At 32.0% G+C, this 18,905-nt stretch overlaps 1 protein-coding gene across 3 annotated transcripts in view; it reads left to right on the forward strand.

Moving 5' to 3' along the window:
• loh (thrombospondin type 1 domain containing lonely heart) overlaps window positions 1-16,754 on the forward strand; it is a 1,319,035-nt gene extending 1,302,281 nt beyond the window's left edge. For all 3 annotated transcript variants that reach the window (XM_075360455.1, XM_075360456.1, XM_075360457.1), the window contains 3 exons: window positions 1,570-1,714; window positions 10,210-10,305; window positions 11,310-16,754. In XM_075360455.1, the coding sequence (XP_075216570.1) occupies window positions 1,570-1,714; window positions 10,210-10,305; window positions 11,310-11,425 (357 nt within the window). In that variant the 3' untranslated portion in view covers window positions 11,426-16,754. The remainder of the gene's footprint in view (window positions 1-1,569; window positions 1,715-10,209; window positions 10,306-11,309) is intronic.
• The last annotated feature ends 2,151 nt before the right edge of the window (window positions 16,755-18,905 follow it).

An 18,905-nucleotide genomic window follows, 5' to 3' on the forward strand; every position in this document is an offset into this window, starting at 1 on the left:
AAAGGGCAAGTAGCTAAAAGAAATACAACTTTTAACATGTCGGACAGCTGAAGAGGAATTTCATAAAGTGTCTGAAGCTGAGTAGAGCAATATCTGCAAAAATATTGTCAACATTGAAAAGAAATACATTGAAAATGAACATTTATATGATGTGCAAATCGACAGTTTTGTAATAAATGTGAATTCAGAATCAGACACGAGCTCTTTAGACTCTACCGATAACAGCAACTTCAGAATTTGCGAGCTACAGCATTAAAGTGAGTAGAAAAAATAATTATTTAAAGTACTCTAAAATAATAATATTAATTGGTGGGATACTAAACTAGTTTTAATTAAATAGTATCATATGTATTTTTGGTTATAAATATCATCTGTTTAAACTGACAATGTTTTCAGTCGGCCTAGTACCATGCCAAATGTTTACTGAATGCTAGTAGTTTTTTGTGCTAACTTACATGCCGATAGATCTACTCACTTCATTTGATTCAGCCAATAAAGCTAAGAAATTCTACTTTCTGGTATCTCATTATGAAGTATAATTACAAGAGGTTTTCCAGAAATCTATCTCTGTAACAGACAATATACATTCAATTTTCAATGATTTCATTAGCTTTACTTGCCAGAACAATAAAGAATGTGACACCCTACTCATGGCTCAGAATTTATTTGGTACAAGAGTCACAGATCCAATGTAGTATTAGAAAGAAATAGGGAAATCCTACCCTTGTACTATTCAAACATGATAAACAATGAATTTATTCATTTAAGAACTGTAGAAAAAAATTATGAGTGACACTGATTAACATATAAATAAAAATATAACGTTTAACAGCCAATATTTTAATAATTAATTATTTTTCTTTTAGTTTATTCTAAAATAATTTTTTTACACTTCATATAGTTAATTTTGACCAAATTAATAACTGAAATCATCTACAAAAATTGAACATTTTTTATACAATAAAAAATCCTGTCAAAATATGTTTAATTATTTAATAATTACGCAGTAAGAGAACTTTTGAAAAAAATTAAACAATTACTAAAAATTTACATTCTTGTAAAACAGTTTATCTGCTACTATTCATCACTGATTAAATTTTCTTATTTTTCTTTTATGCAAGTGTTTTAACACATGTACCTGGTTTTCTACCTTTCTCTACCAGACAGAGAATCTTACATATTCTTCTTCATCTTACACAAGCTTGTAATTTCATCCAACCATTATATCATTCAATTTGTGAATAATCCATCTCCTTCCTTTTCTTAAACCATCCTTCTTTGAGTATAAGTTCTCTTCAGAACATGAAAATTTTTGTTTGTTTCTTTTTTTTACTACTTTCATTAAATACCCTTCTGCTTCTATTCTTTGTAATAATTTGTTATTCTGTTAATATATATTGTTAATAATAGACGGAGTGAGAGAAACTATTCATTTATATTATTGTATACATGTTTAATTTAATTCAGTGTAGTACAATTATGTATATAATGTAGCTTTATACGATATTATCATTTGTAAAAATGACTCTGTGTAACATCATTTGATTCTGATTATCTGATTTCTCTAAGTGTTCAAAATCTTGTGGAACTGGAGTACAAAAAAGAGAGGTCAGATGTCTAGACGAGCATGAACTTTACTCTACAGAATGTAGCGAACAAAAAAAGCCAGCCATAAGACGTTCTTGCAATTCTCACACTTGTCCACAAAATCTAGGTAATGTTTTATAACTACTCATAAATACAAACAATTTTTTTTTTTAAATATTATTTAATTTTTTTCTTTTTATACTATATGTTAGATTCAATTCCTTGTTTTTGTCTAAAACTCCAGACATCTTATGTAAGATGATATTAGCAGCTCAAAGAGTTATATGTTAATTAGCAGATTGTATTATTGGATACTTACAAAGATTTTGTTCACCAGTTATTTCAGGTTTTATGCAGAAATGTAATATATATTATGGCATGCTTACTGAACAAATTAAACACAGTTGTTTAGAACAAAAATGAACAAAAATGTGTGAAAAACTTGAAAAAAGTATTTTTCACAGTCCATCGTTTTAAGTTTGACACCAAAATTCAGGAAGAGCAGAAAGGTTGCAAAAATCTTAGAATGATTTTAAATTTCTGAATTCTAAGATAATAGAGGAAATCATAACACAAACAATTTTTTCACTTTTAATGGATTAATTCATAATTTATAATTTACAGAACACAAAAATTTACATAAGTTTGTAATTGCAAAATAAACGTAACAGAACGTAAGTAGACATATGAAACCATACAATATTATTTCAAATTCATCCACTTTATATAATATCAAAAAAGAGAGATATAATGTGTGGTACAATGTTAAATAATTAATGAAACATCTTAATATTGAATTTTTAATTATTGTGCAAGTAAATGTCATCAGCTCTTTATTTAATATTAAAATATTAATTAATTTACTTCATATCTTAAATCATCTGCCTTATTTGTAATTTAAAAGAAAAGGATTAATTATGGAAACTGGCAGTGACATGGCTTAGACTTATAATTTTCTGTTCTGTGTATTTGACCATATATAGTTACCAGACAGAAAAAATTCAAATGGTTTTTTTTTTTTTTAATTCTAGTATACATTTTTAAAATGACGGATGATAATTTTAAGAGAACAAAATTATTGTCAAGTTAGTGAGTAATTATGATTTTTAACCATCCCTTGATGACCTAGAACTGAGTTAGGGAGTATGAAAAGTTTGAGTAGAAGTGTAAAATTTTAGCTGCTTCTATAAAACTCCTAATAAATAAAAATATTATTGTTAACAAATACTGAATTCAGTTTTATTTTTAAAAAAATAAAATATGTATATATATATATATAATGCTTAACATAAAGCTTTCATATACTGTTTACATGTAAAGTAGTAAGTCCTGGGCAACATGGTAAACTATCATATGTGAATAGAGAGAGTCTCTATAAGAATTAATGCATTGCTTCTTTCACTCTCCAGTCCTTCCATACCCTTCCTTCACCAGTTCTTATTTATCTTTCATTCCTTTTTCCTTGGAATGGTATAATGTTAATGTTGCAACTAACAAGTAAGTAATTAGATTACAACATGATGTCTTGTAATTTTTTAGTTTACATTTATATCTATCTAACTGTGGGTTCTTGTAAATCACAGTGCAACTAAACCTTTGGAACTGTTTGAGGACTGCTTCCTACCTAAAGAATCAAACTAGTGGCTAATGAGCTTCAGGAAAAATTCTTCAGTCGTTAATCCTGTAGTTGAAGTTCCTGATATTGAAAATCATTTAAATTAAGACTTTACAAGAAAACTTTCTCTCAAGGGAGATATATGGTTTTTTTTTGTTTCTAATTCATTTTTAGAATCTGATGAATTAATTCATCAGATGATTAATTACCATAATAATTAATTATCATAATAATATTTTTGGGGAGGAGGGAGGTGAAAACGCATTTATGCACAGAGTGCTGGGTTCTCACCGGTGGTCTTATCAAACCATCATCAGTAGACTTCCAGCTAAAACCACCACTCTTTCTACCAAAACTTAACCGAAACCATTTTACTCACTACTTCTGGCTGCTACCTTGCTTTCATCTGACTCAGAACTAACTAATTCGTCGTTCTTGGCTCTGAGAATGCCCCTGACAAATCAGACCAGACTCTCCCGGTTGCTCAGATCACTGAGCATCATTGCAACTATGTTGTGGGGGCTCAGTGCTGAGATCCACCTCTGGTGTCTCTAGATCTCCCAGTCACCAAGCACATTTGAAAAAATTGTGCTCAGCAACGTCCCATATACTGAGGCAATAGGGGCAATCGGGAGGACAGCGCTTTCCCTATGGCATGGATATAAATGCAGAATAACTCGTGACCTGCTAAAAACTGGATCATGTAGACCTCCACTTCTCCATGCCGCTGCTTTGTCCACAGTCTGACCAGAAAGAGTTGTGGTCTCTTGCGATCCATCATCCTCCGGTCTCACAGTCCCAGGTCTCTTGCCAGGCGAGGAACGCACTAGTCCGTGCCTCCCCGGTGATGGCCTCCAGGTCTTTGCCTGCCCATCGCCTCCTGTAGACAGCTTGGCATTCCCTTGCCAAAAGAGCATTGAGTATAATGCTGACAACCACCAGAACGACAGGCTCGGAAACCGTCCGATACACAGAAGCGACTCGTAAGGCAACAGTGCGTTGTACCTGTGCGAACCACTTCTAGTTTCTCTCAAATCTTAAGTTCTGAACCCACATTTCCACCTCATATAATAGGAATGCACTGTGGACATCAATAGTCACCGTCTGCTGACCTTCAGTCTGCCAACATTAGCCATGAGCCAGCTGAGAGCGGTTATGGCTCTCGTGGCTTTGTCAGTGGTTCTCTTTAGCTGCTCAGCAAAGCTCAGTTTCTGGTCAATCATCATACGAAGGTACTTCATGGCCAGTTTGGTCACAACAACTTCATTCCCGACTAGCAAGATGAGGAGGGTGACAATGTGCATCGTCATTAGAACCACGATCTCCATCTTGCTGAGGGTTACAGGCAACCTATGATCATCCACCCAGGCGCTGACTCTGTGCATCATTCGCTGAACCTCAGTTGGGCGCACTCCATGTCGTGGTCTGCAACAAATAGCGCAGCGTCATCAGCGTACTCAACCAAGACCACTCTTCCAGTATCTCCAACCTCAGTCAGTCATCACAGACAAAGTTCCAAAGATCAAGGCCGAGGATCGACCCCTGTGCAGCCCCTGACTTGATCATGGCTCTAGCCAGTCTGCCTCAGTCTCGTAGTTGAGACAACGGTTCCACAGTTATGCATCCACCATTCTGAGGAGGTACCAAGGCACATGGAATGAATGCTCCAGGGCCCAACACATATCACTCCACTGTGCAGAGTAGAACGCATTTTTCACATCCAGTGTAACAAGAAGAACTACACGGCACAAAAAATTATTGTGGTCTTCTGCTCGCCGCACTGCCTCAACAATCTCTTTTATTGCATCTAGGGTCAACCAACCCTGCAGGAAACCGTACTGGTTGGATGGCAGGCCACGTACCTGATTTATTGCCACAACTAGTCTCTCACTTAAGAGCTTTTCCAATACTTTTCCAGCTGTGTGAAGCATAAACAGTGAGTGATAGGAGGACAGCGACTCCGGTTTCCTTTGCCCATGGGGATCAGCACAAAACACGCAGTCTTCCATCTGGCGCTAAAGGCTTCAACCACAGACATGCGTTGTACATGTCTAGAAGCAGACAAGGCTTGGAGCGCCCCACCAGATTGAAGACTTCGCCCAGTATGCAATCAGAAGCAGGGGTTTTTGTGAACTTCAGCAGCTGTAGGATTTTCTCCAGTTCTTCCATTAAGAAAAGCTGGAAATCACCCAACTCACCAAAGTTCCAGAGTGGGCTGGGAAAAATGACGTGCTCCGCTTTAGTGGACCTGGTGACTGCGAGATCCCCAATCCCTGGATCACAATCTTGTAACCCAGCCCCCAAGGATCTGGGTCCATGGTCTGTCAGTTCTTCGCAGCAGCATGCCTTGCTCATGTTAATGGCCTGACAGAGCTGCTTCTCATGCACTTTCTAGGACCCTAAACAAGATATATTGGTGGTTGGTGTAGCCCTTAAGGACTCTCCAGTCCTAAACAAGCATGAACACCTCTTTGAAGGCGAGGAAATATCAGGAATTGCCTCCAAATATCCTGGATGGCAGAACGTCGTCATATTTTCTATATTGAAGACCATGAGTCCAGTACGTGCTGCGATGTTCAGGACATATTTTCCTCTGGAGTCGATATACACCATACCCCACTACACCACCCTGGAGTGTAAGTCACTAGCTACCACCTCCCCACCACTGGGTGCAAGGACAACATCTTCCAGTTCATCAACCTTTTGGCAGAAGTCCGCCATCAGATCATTCAGAGTGAGATAACTACTAAAGATTGTCACCCCACCACAGCAGAGTCAAACAAATGAGGCATGCCTGCACCGTGCCTCCAAACTTGGGCTCATGCGATACAGCATCCAAATTGCAGCAGTCCCGAGTGAGTCCCGGAACCATGGGAATCGTTACACTCCTAGTACTGCTCACTGTGCAGCACCAAGTCGGCCTTCCTGTCCCTGGCTGTGCAGCAGATGGCCTGCAGTAGCAGGTCATCAGCTAGCCAACTCATGTAGAGGTTGGCCTGTAGAACGTTGAACATCCTAATGAAACCTTCTCTTCGCCTGCTCCAAGGCTTTGCAGAAGATCTAACACTCCTGTGTTCCGAGTGGTGTTTCGATTCAAGGAGCACTTACAATTTGTCACAAAGAAGCCCTGTAGTGCCTTCTTTAGTATTTGACATGTGGTGAATCCAAATTGGTAATCGTCACAAGGTCTTTCCCTATGGGGTCAGGAAGGATGGGGCCTAAAATTAAATGAGTATTATATATAAGGATGTGTGTGAGACAATTATGCTTTATGTTGCACCTGTGTGGGCAGGTAGGATGAAATTTAAAGGTTACTGGGAAATATTACTGAGGGCCTAGTGCCTTGTCGTTAACAGAGTGATAGGAAGCTACAGAACAATTTCCCCTGGTGCTGAAGGCTCCAACCTGCAGACATGCATTGTACATGTCTAGAGCAATTGCCCAGTAATTACCAGAACCCACCTCAAAACTGAGTGGTAGTTTCTGGTAATTGCTGGGGTTAAACCAATAAACATTCTTGCGGCTGAGCAACAGCAGCAGTATGTGGGTTGCTAAGAAGTCTGGTGTGTTGACTTCTGAGAAATTAGAAGAGATTGAACAAAATGGATATCAGGTATAGGGGAATGAGACGGTATATGGGCATTATATGCATGGTCTTTTCCCAGATGTTAGATTCTTGCGCAGTGCCTCTTGGATATATCCAGATAAATAAGTAATTCAGTTTCTTTAAGAGCATAGTGCCTTTAGGGACAGACTGGCTCGATTCGGCCTGTTTGACTCGTGCTTATATCTGCAGTGTGGGTGATTGATGATACCTTCCATGTATCATATGTATGTGGAAGGTATAAGCTTAGACAATTGGATGTTATCTGTCAGCTCAACGAAATTGGGTCAAGCTTAGATTAAAAGGAAGATTGGGAAAAATCAGACCAAATGGACGATTTTTGATGAGTAAATGAAGTATTTGGTTCTTGAGAGGGTGGCTGAGGGAATTTAGGAATCCCTCCCTTACATCCACAAGCCAAATACTCATACTCATGGCACCTGAAATACCAAGGCCCTATTCCCTAGGCCTAATCTGGCAGTACACCCAGCCACCCAATCCTTATCTTGGATTGACTGAATGATCTGGCAGCAGCCTTCTTGCCAATCACTACTACTGCTATCCTCTGCTCCCTGACAGCATTGGTTACGCTAACCCTGTAGTTTCCTATATCACCAAAATCTCTTCTTAGTGCTGCTTCCACTTCCCCCTTTTCTTCATGCAGTCCATATCTCGGATCTCAAGAGCCTTCTGCGATTCCAGATTGCACGGACTACAGCACCTCCAAGTACAAACTTCAGGGCAGCACTGAAGATCCGTTCGTCTCTAGTGGCACTCCTGGGCAGAACATCTCCCGCTCTAGTCTTTCTTATTGCCACTACTTCTGTCTCAGTGTTCTCCAATTTCACCCCTTCTGGATTTGATTGAGGATTTCAACATAAGTTCTCCCCTTTTTTTTATGAAGATCGCTTCTTTACAATTCTTCTTCTTTTTCCTGTTTTTTCTCTTGTGGGTGCTGCCTCTGGTAGGTTTATTGCTCCTTTACAGCCTCTTTATCTTCAGAGCTCTACACCTTCTATTTATCCTTCTTACTTTCCACGGGTGTCTATGGTTCCACTCATGGATGGTTTATGTTTAGATGGGGCTGCGGTTAAAATAATAATAATAATACCCCAGATAATTTCCAACCTCACGTTCATGCAATAACATCTATGCACATGTCTGAGGAGGGCAATGATATGGTATTTCAGTGCCTTCACTTGTGTCGGCCAATGGATCAATGGTTCTGAGCACAACCATTGGTTGGGCAAAACCCCTATGGAGTACAAGATTGGCAGTCTCTTTCTGTCCGAAGTAGTTGTGTTGTGCTTCTCGATTTTGCTGTTTGCAGCAAGGGCAGGAGAAATGACCATGATCTATTTTGCCAGTGCTGAGCAAATTGCACATAGGAAGTGCTCATCGCCCTTCTTGGTTGTGGAGCTGGGTTGAGGATGGACTGCTGTGAGCTTAGCTCTGCTGAAATACCACCACAAATATCGTATGCTGCTCAATGTGAATCAGTTACTTAGGCCCTTGAAGGTATTGTCCTGTGTGTGGGTAAGGGTGCCTCATGCGAGCCCTAGGATGTAGGCATTGTGGGTCAGGAAGTATCTGACCCTGGCCTGGGTTAACTTTGCGTGAAGCAGATGACTGGTGGGGAACTCAGGTAGGATCAATGATCCAGGGCAAGCCCAACCATCTCGCTGCCTGAACCTTATGACATATTGGCACTAGATTATAAGCTGTGGAAAATTCAAATTCCGCAATGTCCACGGCAGACAGTCAACATAAAAACCTTCATCTTGGAGAGTCTCTGTCTTTACAAGCGAAGAGTAGTAAGTAAGTGTGAGTTCAGCGATAGAAAGAATGCAGAGTTCAGGAAAACAAGGATCAAAACAAGTTTCAGCCAAAGAGTACTGGATCAATTCTGAAATAATTAGTAGATCAAAAGAAACAAGATTTCCAAAGATTAGTTCTTTTGGGATACACGAGGCATCGCAGAAGTTGCAGGAGGGTCTGTAAAGGAGACAAGAAAAACTACTGTTGGACTGCTTGTTGAAACAGTCAATGATTCATAATTGTTATGATTTCTGAAAGCGACAAGATGGGAGTCATGAACATCGATGTCTCACCACTTGGAATGTTAAACACCTTAAAAGGAGTGGTTGTGTGTAGAGATTTACTAAACTGCACCGAGGAGGAAATCGTTGAGGAACTTCATAACCAAATAGTAGTAGCATGTAGGCAATTAAACACCTGTTGCAATGGAGATGTTATACCCTCTGCTTTGCATGAATTAATGTTCAAAAACCGAAGTGTCCAGAGAAAGTAAAGGCTGAATTCCAATAGATTGGATGTTTGTTCGTTTATCCCGATTCCATTGCTGTGTTCTGTTTGTCCAAGATTCAGACACAAAGTAGCAAGATATATGATGAAGTAGATCTGTGTGTGTGGGGCGGATCCCGCTGTCTGTATCATTCATCGTCGCCACCATTCAGGGAGATCACAGAATTGCCCAGTATATAACCAAGAAGTAGCTGTTCAAGAGATCAAGACAGTACAAAAAGTCAGCTACTATGAGGGTAGAAAAACTGTACTCAGCAAACATCAAGAATTGCGTCCTGTGCACAGGTTGCTGCACCTTCCTTTAAATCAGAAGATGTAGCCTTGCAACTGGCACCAGTTCTGGCAAGTATGGTCAAACGTATCGTTAATGAAAAATTGAAGAGTCAACCATCTAGAGAAAGTAGTCCTAAACCAATGCAAAAGAAACAAGATGTCTCCAAATCAAAGTTATGACACAACTGAGAAATGAGCCTTTCACCAATCAAAAGGTGAAGGAAAGAGAAGCTAAATTGCCGAAGAGACTGGAAAAAATATGCTGATGGTAAAAGTTGAAATATCAAAGGAATTGAGAAACTCAAAGTAATGTTACTAGAGAAAGAAGATTTTTTTGAAAGGATGAGCTTTTAATAATTGTATGACTTATACTTGATTGATAAATACAACATTTCATTTGAAATTTTTATGTTTTTTAACTGGCAAGGACTCTTTACACCCTTGTCATCTTCTGTTTTCATTCAAGGTCTTAATATCCTTGACAAGTTTCTGACAGGATGATATTTGACAAGACTAGTCTTTTGACCAAGTCGCTTGTAATTTTCAATAGTAAGGGAAAAATGTTTTCCTTTTTTTCTTGTTGTGTAAAGAACTAATGACCACAGTAGTCGATATCCCTAAAACTAAAAAAAAACATAATAATAATGTGATGGATATGACCATTAAAATAAATTACAATGGATAAAAAATTCACTAGAAAAGTAAGTTTTTAAATAAAAACATTTATTTTATTAGTATTTAGAAAAATATTTTTTAATAATAATAAAAACAGTAATTTATCAGTTTTTGTGTGTTTATTATGTAGATGACAAACTACCTGGAGGGCCAGGGCAAGAGATATTGCCAGCAAGTGACAGTAATCATCCTGGTGATCAAGGTCCTGCTGATCACACAGCTAGCAGTAAGTAACACTTCATATGAGTTCTATTGCTGTTCATGTACGTCCGTTTACTCTGCTGCACACTTATTTGCTTCTACTTAGAAAATTTAGAGTGCATTTTATTATTGTAATTCAATATCTTCTCTTCTTCAGTCAATGTGGTGAAATTTTTTTACAATAAATAAAAGCTACTAAGTAAGATATTAACACAAAATCCATTAAATTGCCTTTTCACAGATTTGTAATAAATGTTGCCTATTATTTTTCAGCCCTGTACTAACATTCAAACTGCAGTTGGCTGAATTGATGGTGAAATATGCATTTTTAAGTATTAACTAATTAAAATAGATCTTTAGTAGCATCCCAGAAGTCTTAGATATTCCAACCACTTTCTGACTTAGCATACACACAGAGTGGGATGAAAAACATGTATTACAATATCACATTTTTCATAATTACATAACTTAATTCACAATTATGGAATATATTACCATAACTTTTTATAATTCATTCTAATTGTATTTTGTGGGATGTTGCATACCTTTATGAACAACTCTGAAACAATCAGAAGTACATGTTTCTCTTACTGCTGTAAGTCAATTCCATCAGTTTGTTTTCTGTACTGTTAATCAGCTATCTGCTTCATTGACGCATCATTTAGAACTCCTATCATAGTATATATTTTTTGATCTAGATGCTTTTACAAATCTAATTAGTCACATATTAAATGACTTCAATATAATGTGAAATCTAGCAAAGAAAAAAGATTCATTAATAGCAGACGTGAATTATTGAAGATTTTAGTTGTAGTAACCTATTCCAGTGTGCAGTAACCTTTTATCATCTGTACATGATTTCAGCTAGGAATAAGAGATCACATTATTCTCTAAATGATTGATATAGACAACTAGGATGTATTTCTGTACTAATTATCATTTTACAATTCAGAAAAATAGTATGAATAAAATATATAAGTGTATAAATACTAAATTTTATTTAATTACAATATTTTTAATTTATTTCAGATGATCCGAACTGCACTGATAAATTCCACAACTGCCATTTGGTTGTCCAAGCACGATTATGCAAATACAAATACTACAGAAATTCTTGTTGTCAAGCCTGTCATAATAAGGCTTAGAATTTTTATTCACTCTTAATGTTTAATGATTTTAAATTACTCCTTACTGAACTGTGATTTTGGTGTAATATTTCATGTATTATAATTTTTTGTTTGATATTATTTTATTTATGTCAGTCAGTTTTTTATTTTTTAGCAGTCAGTCAAATACAACATTTATATTAATTTTTATCAAGAGAAATTTAAATTTAGTTACACACATTAAGATAGTAATTAAAGTAATTAATATATATAAAAGTCCACGCATGACTTGTCCATTATTATTTTATTAATTTTATAACTCTATATTGTAGACTGAGCCTTACAGTTTTATTACAATTGCCACTGTATAAACCAGTAAACCTGGTAACATAATGAAATAATTGAAAGTCATTTATTATGTTTAAATTAGAAAAAAGATGGTGATTTTTTTTAGTGCACTATTCATTCTGCTTTAATTTGTTTTTATTTTTAATAATTTTAAAACATAAAATACCCTTAAGGCACTTTTATTCACTTATTAATAAAGTTATTAAAAGTAACTTAACAGTTTATTATCTATAAAAGGAGACTATGTTAATTTGAAATGTATATAAAATACACTGACCAAGACATTTTAGTCAGCTGAAAAGAAATAAAATACGCACAAAGGTTTCTGTGCTATTATTATTGCTTCCATGGGACAGCCGAAGCTGACTAAATATCATGATCATATGTATATGTGTGTGTGAAAATGGTGGAATTATCTGTTAAATACTTTTGTGTGTGTGTGTGTGTGTGTGTGTGTGTATGTGTGTATGTGTGCATGTGTGCACGCACATGCACGTGCACTTGGGGCATGTGGGCACAGTTGCTTATCTTTTTAATTTTCATTACTTAAATATTAGGTCTTTGCTGTGGGTGAAAACAGAAGATGTGTAAGAATAATTTTTTTATTCAAATAGAAAATTCAAAGCTAAGCATAACAATTATTTTTCATACCTATATCAATGTGCTTATTTTTGTTCAATAATAAATTGGATTTTTACCTTCATGTCAATATTTTTAAGAATTCTTTATATAAATTTAACTTTATACATAATGTAATCTACACATTAGAGCAACAGACATAAAAGTTTTGGAAATTTAAATTCTAACAGGACATATTTTATTCAGCTGTCATACAAGAAATTATGGTAAGTACACTTAAATTTGATTTCTAAATCCTTTATTCATGAATTTTGGGAATTTTCATCTCTGTTATATTTACTAAAACAGAGTTGATGGTTTGTCTGTTTCTATCTATGAGTTACAGTGTCTCTGAATACTAAACCATTAATTAGTTTATTTCATTCAAATTGTTATTTCAGTAATTTGCAGAGAAATGAGACCATCCTTATAAATGTACTAATTTTATGGATTCTGCCAAGAAATTTTTTGTCTGACCAAAAGCACATTCTTAAAAAATTGATTTTGCTTAAAAAAACTATTTCAACTTTTTCATTAAATTTTGAAAATTTATTCCCAGGAAAACAATGTTGCATCCTAACAACATACAAAAACATTTCTTCTGATTTTCACTCTAAAAATAATATAAGTTCTAGTAAAAATTTGCTGAAACATAAGATAATGATCTTTAAAAAAATGCTCACCATCTTTTATTTTTTATTTTGAGCATGGAAATTTTTTAAACATTTTTTGTATAGTTTTTTATTTATTACACTGGTTTTAACTTTGTGTAAGTGGTAGCTGTAATCTTTATATAATATGAGATTTTTCCAATCCTTTTCTCTAGTTAAAAGAATTTTTTCTGTTTTACATTGTTTGTGTACAGTAAATAAAATCTATACTCACGTATACCTGCTTTGACATTTATAAGACTAAAATGAACTAATAAAAACACATTACATTTGTAAAATTTAAATGAACTCTATATGTAATCTATGGTTCAGAACATTGGAGGCATAATTCAATATAAATGAGAAAGGTATTACAGACAACTATAATGTTTCATTTCATTCCTTCTGTGTTCACCCTTTTCCTATTTCTGTCTTCCCCACACACACTCAATCCATCTCTATTCCTTTCCGTCTTTCTTTCTTGAGTTTTTGAAAAAATGTGTGTGGATGTATGTCAGTATTGTTTTCACACTAATAAATATTTTCTTATCTTTTTTAATAAGTTTTCATTTTGAATGAACACGTGTAAATGTATGTACCTTTTTGTGTAATGTAAATATAATTAGTATAGTTAATTTATATGAGACTTTTTTTAAAAATATAACATGTATTTAAATGGGGCACATTAAAAAATAAAATATTAATTTTTAAATAAAATCATTAATATTATTTAATGAAAAATATAATTTATTTTTAAAAAATATTGAAAATAGTATTTTTATTTACGGCATTTTGTGGTACAATATTTTTAAAATATATGTTTATATAATATTTTTATTTCCTTATTTATTATTACTAATATTTTAATAATAATTTCACTGCAAGAAGCTCAAGATTCATGTAGAGAATAAAATATATGAAACTTTTAGTGCTAAGCCTGACTGGGATTCAAACTCAGAATCTTGCAGAGTACTAGTAAAAGTTATAGCACACCAAAATATTTCAACTTCATCTCAGACGACAGCAATTAAAATTTAATTACTTCATATAGTTTACAACTACTGCAATATTGGTAAATTGGTGTTTAATGAACAGTGGTTTAATTTAGGTTATTGAAAAGTCAGTAGCAGATCAATATCAACCCCCAGTTCATAAGCCAGTCCTCAGTCAATATTCATTTCTTCCCTCTCAATATACAAACAGATCTCATTGAAATAAGTACACACATAATCAATAATTTACAAAGAATAACATTTTAGACTAGACCTTGACAGCTAGACCACAAAACACTAAGCTGCAAAAAAAATTAACAAACAATTTGTCAAATTTCTCTGATTACATCTCGTTAACAAAAAAATGCATTGTGATATGAATTGTGGTTTTTCTATATAAAATATTACATGTAATTATTAACAAATAATGTTTTTTGATTGTTTATTCTATTTTAAAAGTGATTATTATCTGTCATTAGTGTTTCATAAAAGTATATTTTAGTCATGTATTATTAATTATTTTATTGGATGTGTATTTTAGATTAAGTCTTGATGAAAATTAATATTGATAAAATTAACATTCTTTAGAATACTTGATGAAAACTGATTTAGTGTTACAGTGTTGTGTGAATAAACAGAATATTGATATTTTAACACATTAATAATTACTTTTTTAAATTTATGTTATTCATAGAAATTTCAAGTTTACTCATCACATTAGAATATTGCACTCCTACCAATATAATAATTATTGTATATTATTTGAGACAGTTATATAGTTTAATTTGTGATTTCCTTTCAGTGATTTCAAGAGTATTTAAAAAAATCATTGAGTGTTTGTAATTTGTAACTAATTTTGTTGTAATCAGCAATGTTTACATATTTATGTAGTAATCATTCTGTTATTTTTTTTTTATTTTGCCTATAGTAAATAACTTTAAGTAATTTAAAGAATATTAATTAAAATATTAAATATTTTTGATTTTATTTTGTAATTTTAATTTTTTTATAATGTGCACCATTTCTTTTAACACATCTGAATTTATTTTAAGTTTCTATATTTGAATGAATTTTCTTTTTTTGTATAAAAAAACAAATAAAATAAATTTGTAGATATATAAATAATAAATTTAGTTTTAGTGCATAATTATTATATTCATACATAGAAGCAGTATTGTTTTATTATTGACATTAATACAAATACATATTTGATGTGATGTAGGTAATTTTTAGATTATTTATCAATATAATATATTTACTAATTTAGCTAAAAATCAACACTGCTTCTTATAAGCACTGTTCTAATAGTTTCTATGAATAATTATTTTATTGATTGTATAGTGTTGGCATAATTATTATTATTATCATTAAACATCATTATAATATAATTATGTAATATATAATGTATTATGCAAATATAAAATAAATATAAATCTTGTATATGTATTAGTGTGTTTGGAAAATTCCTAAAATATGTAAATAGCACACCAATTCAACTCAGCAGCATTATTCTTACTAGTTGCACAGCCTAGCAGAAACTTAGAGAGTTATTTGTCACACATTTAGCAGTTCTATGTTGTTTATTTTGTGCTGCAGTGGTTTGTACGATTACATCTAAAATATTTTTTTATATATTTAAAAATTCATTGACATAAAATTTTAAGAAATTGAAAAAGAAAAGAAAGCATTTGCTAAAATATAATAAATTTTGAAATATATATATATATATATATATATATATATATCATTATGTACTTTAAAATGTTACCTAAAAATTTAGCTACAATAAACAAATTTTAAATGTTCTTTAATGCTGTGAATGTATCAAAAGCCATAAAATTGTTTGAGATTAAATGAAAAAAATTCATAATTATGAAATATCTTCTTGCAGATATAGGTAGATTACTTGAATTATATTACTACCAGCAATGAAACATTGCTATTTTATTATGACATAGAAATGAATACACAAACATTTTAACAAACATATACTTAAAAAAGATGTTAAAATATGCAAACAGTATTATGCACATTGACAGAAATTTATGAAGGGCCACCTGGGAGTATGACAATACTTTACCATTAGATACAGTTTGGCTGACAGATGAAGCCAAGACTTGTTTCATTTCTCATTACATTGTTGAGAACTTCTTTAAATAAAAAGAAATTCACCATTCATGTTTAAAGAAAAACACATAAATCAGCAGTTACCATCCTATTTTTTTGAAGAATATGCAAATTTGTTTTTTTTTTTTGGAAATTATTAGAAAAATAATAATAATAGTAATAACAAGTCTTAAATATGTTCTAAATATATATGTTAAAATATTTTTACTATTTCCTAATGTGTACGTTAAAATCTGTTGAACTAGTGAATCATAAGCACATAGGAGCTCAGTGAGATGAGGATGATATGTGTGACTTGTAAATGATGTGTAGTCTTGTACAGACCTACACTGACCATTCTTGAGACATGCAGTATGTTAAAATACAGGCATTTATCTTTACCTCATGAATTTCAGGTTATTTTGATAATTATTTTTGTAATAGTGGTGCTTTAAAAAAATTTAGCTGTCATAAGTTTTATAACAAAAATTATAACTGTCTGTTTATTATTTAGACAGATGGTTAAAAAAAAGAATGAAGTTAACGTAAACAGAAATTTATTTAAAAACCTTTAATCAAATTCAAAAAGTGTAAAATATCATGATTTTCTTAATATATATTTATTTTAAACTATTTTTTTATAAAAGGTTATCATTTGCCATTTACATTTAGATTTACAAATATAGATTTTTTTTTAATAGTTGATTCAACTAAACAGGAAAAAAATAAATTTTAAAAAACATAATTTTAATTAACAATATAACTATTATATGAAAAATAATTATTTTACTGTTGAATTTAAGAAAATAAATTATTGATAAAGCTACCTTAATTTATTATAGTAAATAAAATAATTATTAGTGTAACAAAAATTATTATTATTATATTCTGTAATCACTAGTTAATTGAGAACTTTTTCTTAATAACAAAATGTAACTTTTTAGTAGTACAACACATTTCACTCATTTTAGTGACAACACAATGTATACATTTGTCAACACAATATCTATTTATTATTTCTTAGATTACTGGACAGAACAGTTTTAATATTTTAATTTAGTTAATTTGATATTAGATTAGTTTTTACATTTTTAAAAGCAAATTATTTACTCTCATGTTTCTCTAAACAGCATCTGAATATTGTCTTAAAACTGTTTTTGGGTTTAATAGTGTACTCTAGTTTAGTAATACAAAGTGTATTTGATTCCCTTTTTCATAACAAAAATCTAGAAATTATAAAAGATTTTTAAAAACCATTTATTACAAAATATTATTCTAATTTCAAAGCCAGTCACATTTTTTAAAATTTATAATAAAACTGTTTACAGTCTAATAATAATTGTTAAAAAAGTGATTTTCATGTGAATGGATCAGTTTTTATTAAACCATTATTGCAAAATAATCTTTGTAAGGAGAATGAAATCTGAAAACTTTTGAAAAATCATATTTTGTGAGAGTAAAGATAAGTTTACATTTTGAGTTAACATATTAAGAACATATTCTACAGTTTTGTAAAATTTATACAGCTTAGAAATTACCAAAAAAGCATATGAAACCGTGTTTTTATATGTAAAATTTTTCACACGTGTTTTATTAACAAAAACATTTCTTTCTGTTCTAACAAGTTCATAATAAGATAGTATGAAACAGAACAAGCTTTAATCCAATGTATTTTATGTTTTTTATAACTGTCATAAAATTACAGAAGCTCAAACTTATGTGCCATCTATCATTAGCCACTATAGTGTGCCATACCACATATATTTCTGTTTTGAGGTGAGAACTTGAAAGTAGTCAAAATTTTTGGATGTGTTTAACTGCTTTGTAAAAATATATGCATTATAAAAATGTTAAGTGTGCTATAAGAATAAATAAGAGAAATCTAATTTTTTGTTCACTCAGATTTTGATTTCTAGTTTCATATTTAAACTAACATTTCGGTTTAATATCTTTGCTTTGAAATTAGTTTACTTACATTTCTTTCATATTCAAAGAATATGGCAAAGATTTTAAATTTCTCATCTTCAAACATCAATAATTTTTCAATTTTTTTTAACAGGCTTACAATCTGGTAATTTTTTTTTTTTTATTACAATATTTTTAATACTAAATTAAACTCAAATTAAAAACCTAGCTCCCTAGATCCAACATTCTTATTACATGAGTATAGATTATTCATATTAAAAACTCTTCTTTAGTGCTTAATTTTTTAAGTCGTCACTCTTTTGAATTCTTCATGTGTAATTTACTTGTAATATAATCTCCAATTAAATTCATTGCAAATTTTAAAATTATTAATATAACTTTTACTTATGCATTATAAGAGCTCTAGAAATGTTTTACTAGTTGTATCTAATTTTTGGCCAGTCAGAAAATGAAATTAATTCTTCATCATAAATCTTTTTAGTAAAAAATATGTTTGCTCTGTTCTGATGGAATATTTTTGCAATTAGTTGGAAGTTCTGAGAAGTTAAAGGATCAACCCTTTATAATTTAAAGAAAAAGAAATTATATTCATTTGTTTCATTAGGCTGTCATCCAGTATTTGCCATATATTATGTACCATTGTGCCGGTTTCCCATTGTAGAGGAAGTGAAAGTAAAAAAATATTTCATTTAATTTATTATCATTTTTATTACCTTGAAGTTATATTTAAAAAACTGAATTTTCCAAGCTTCATTTCTTGCTTAAAATTATCTCTGTATTTTCTTCATGAAAAGAGATTTATTACAATATTTGTCAACATCTCTGTACTCTCAACTGACGATACTTTAGTTTCCTCTTCCTGAGTAGAAATGTTTATCA

Source organism: Lycorma delicatula, chromosome 3 (genome assembly GCF_047948215.1).
Source record: "Lycorma delicatula isolate Av1 chromosome 3, ASM4794821v1, whole genome shotgun sequence".
Taxonomy (NCBI): Eukaryota; Metazoa; Arthropoda; class Insecta; order Hemiptera; family Fulgoridae; genus Lycorma; species Lycorma delicatula.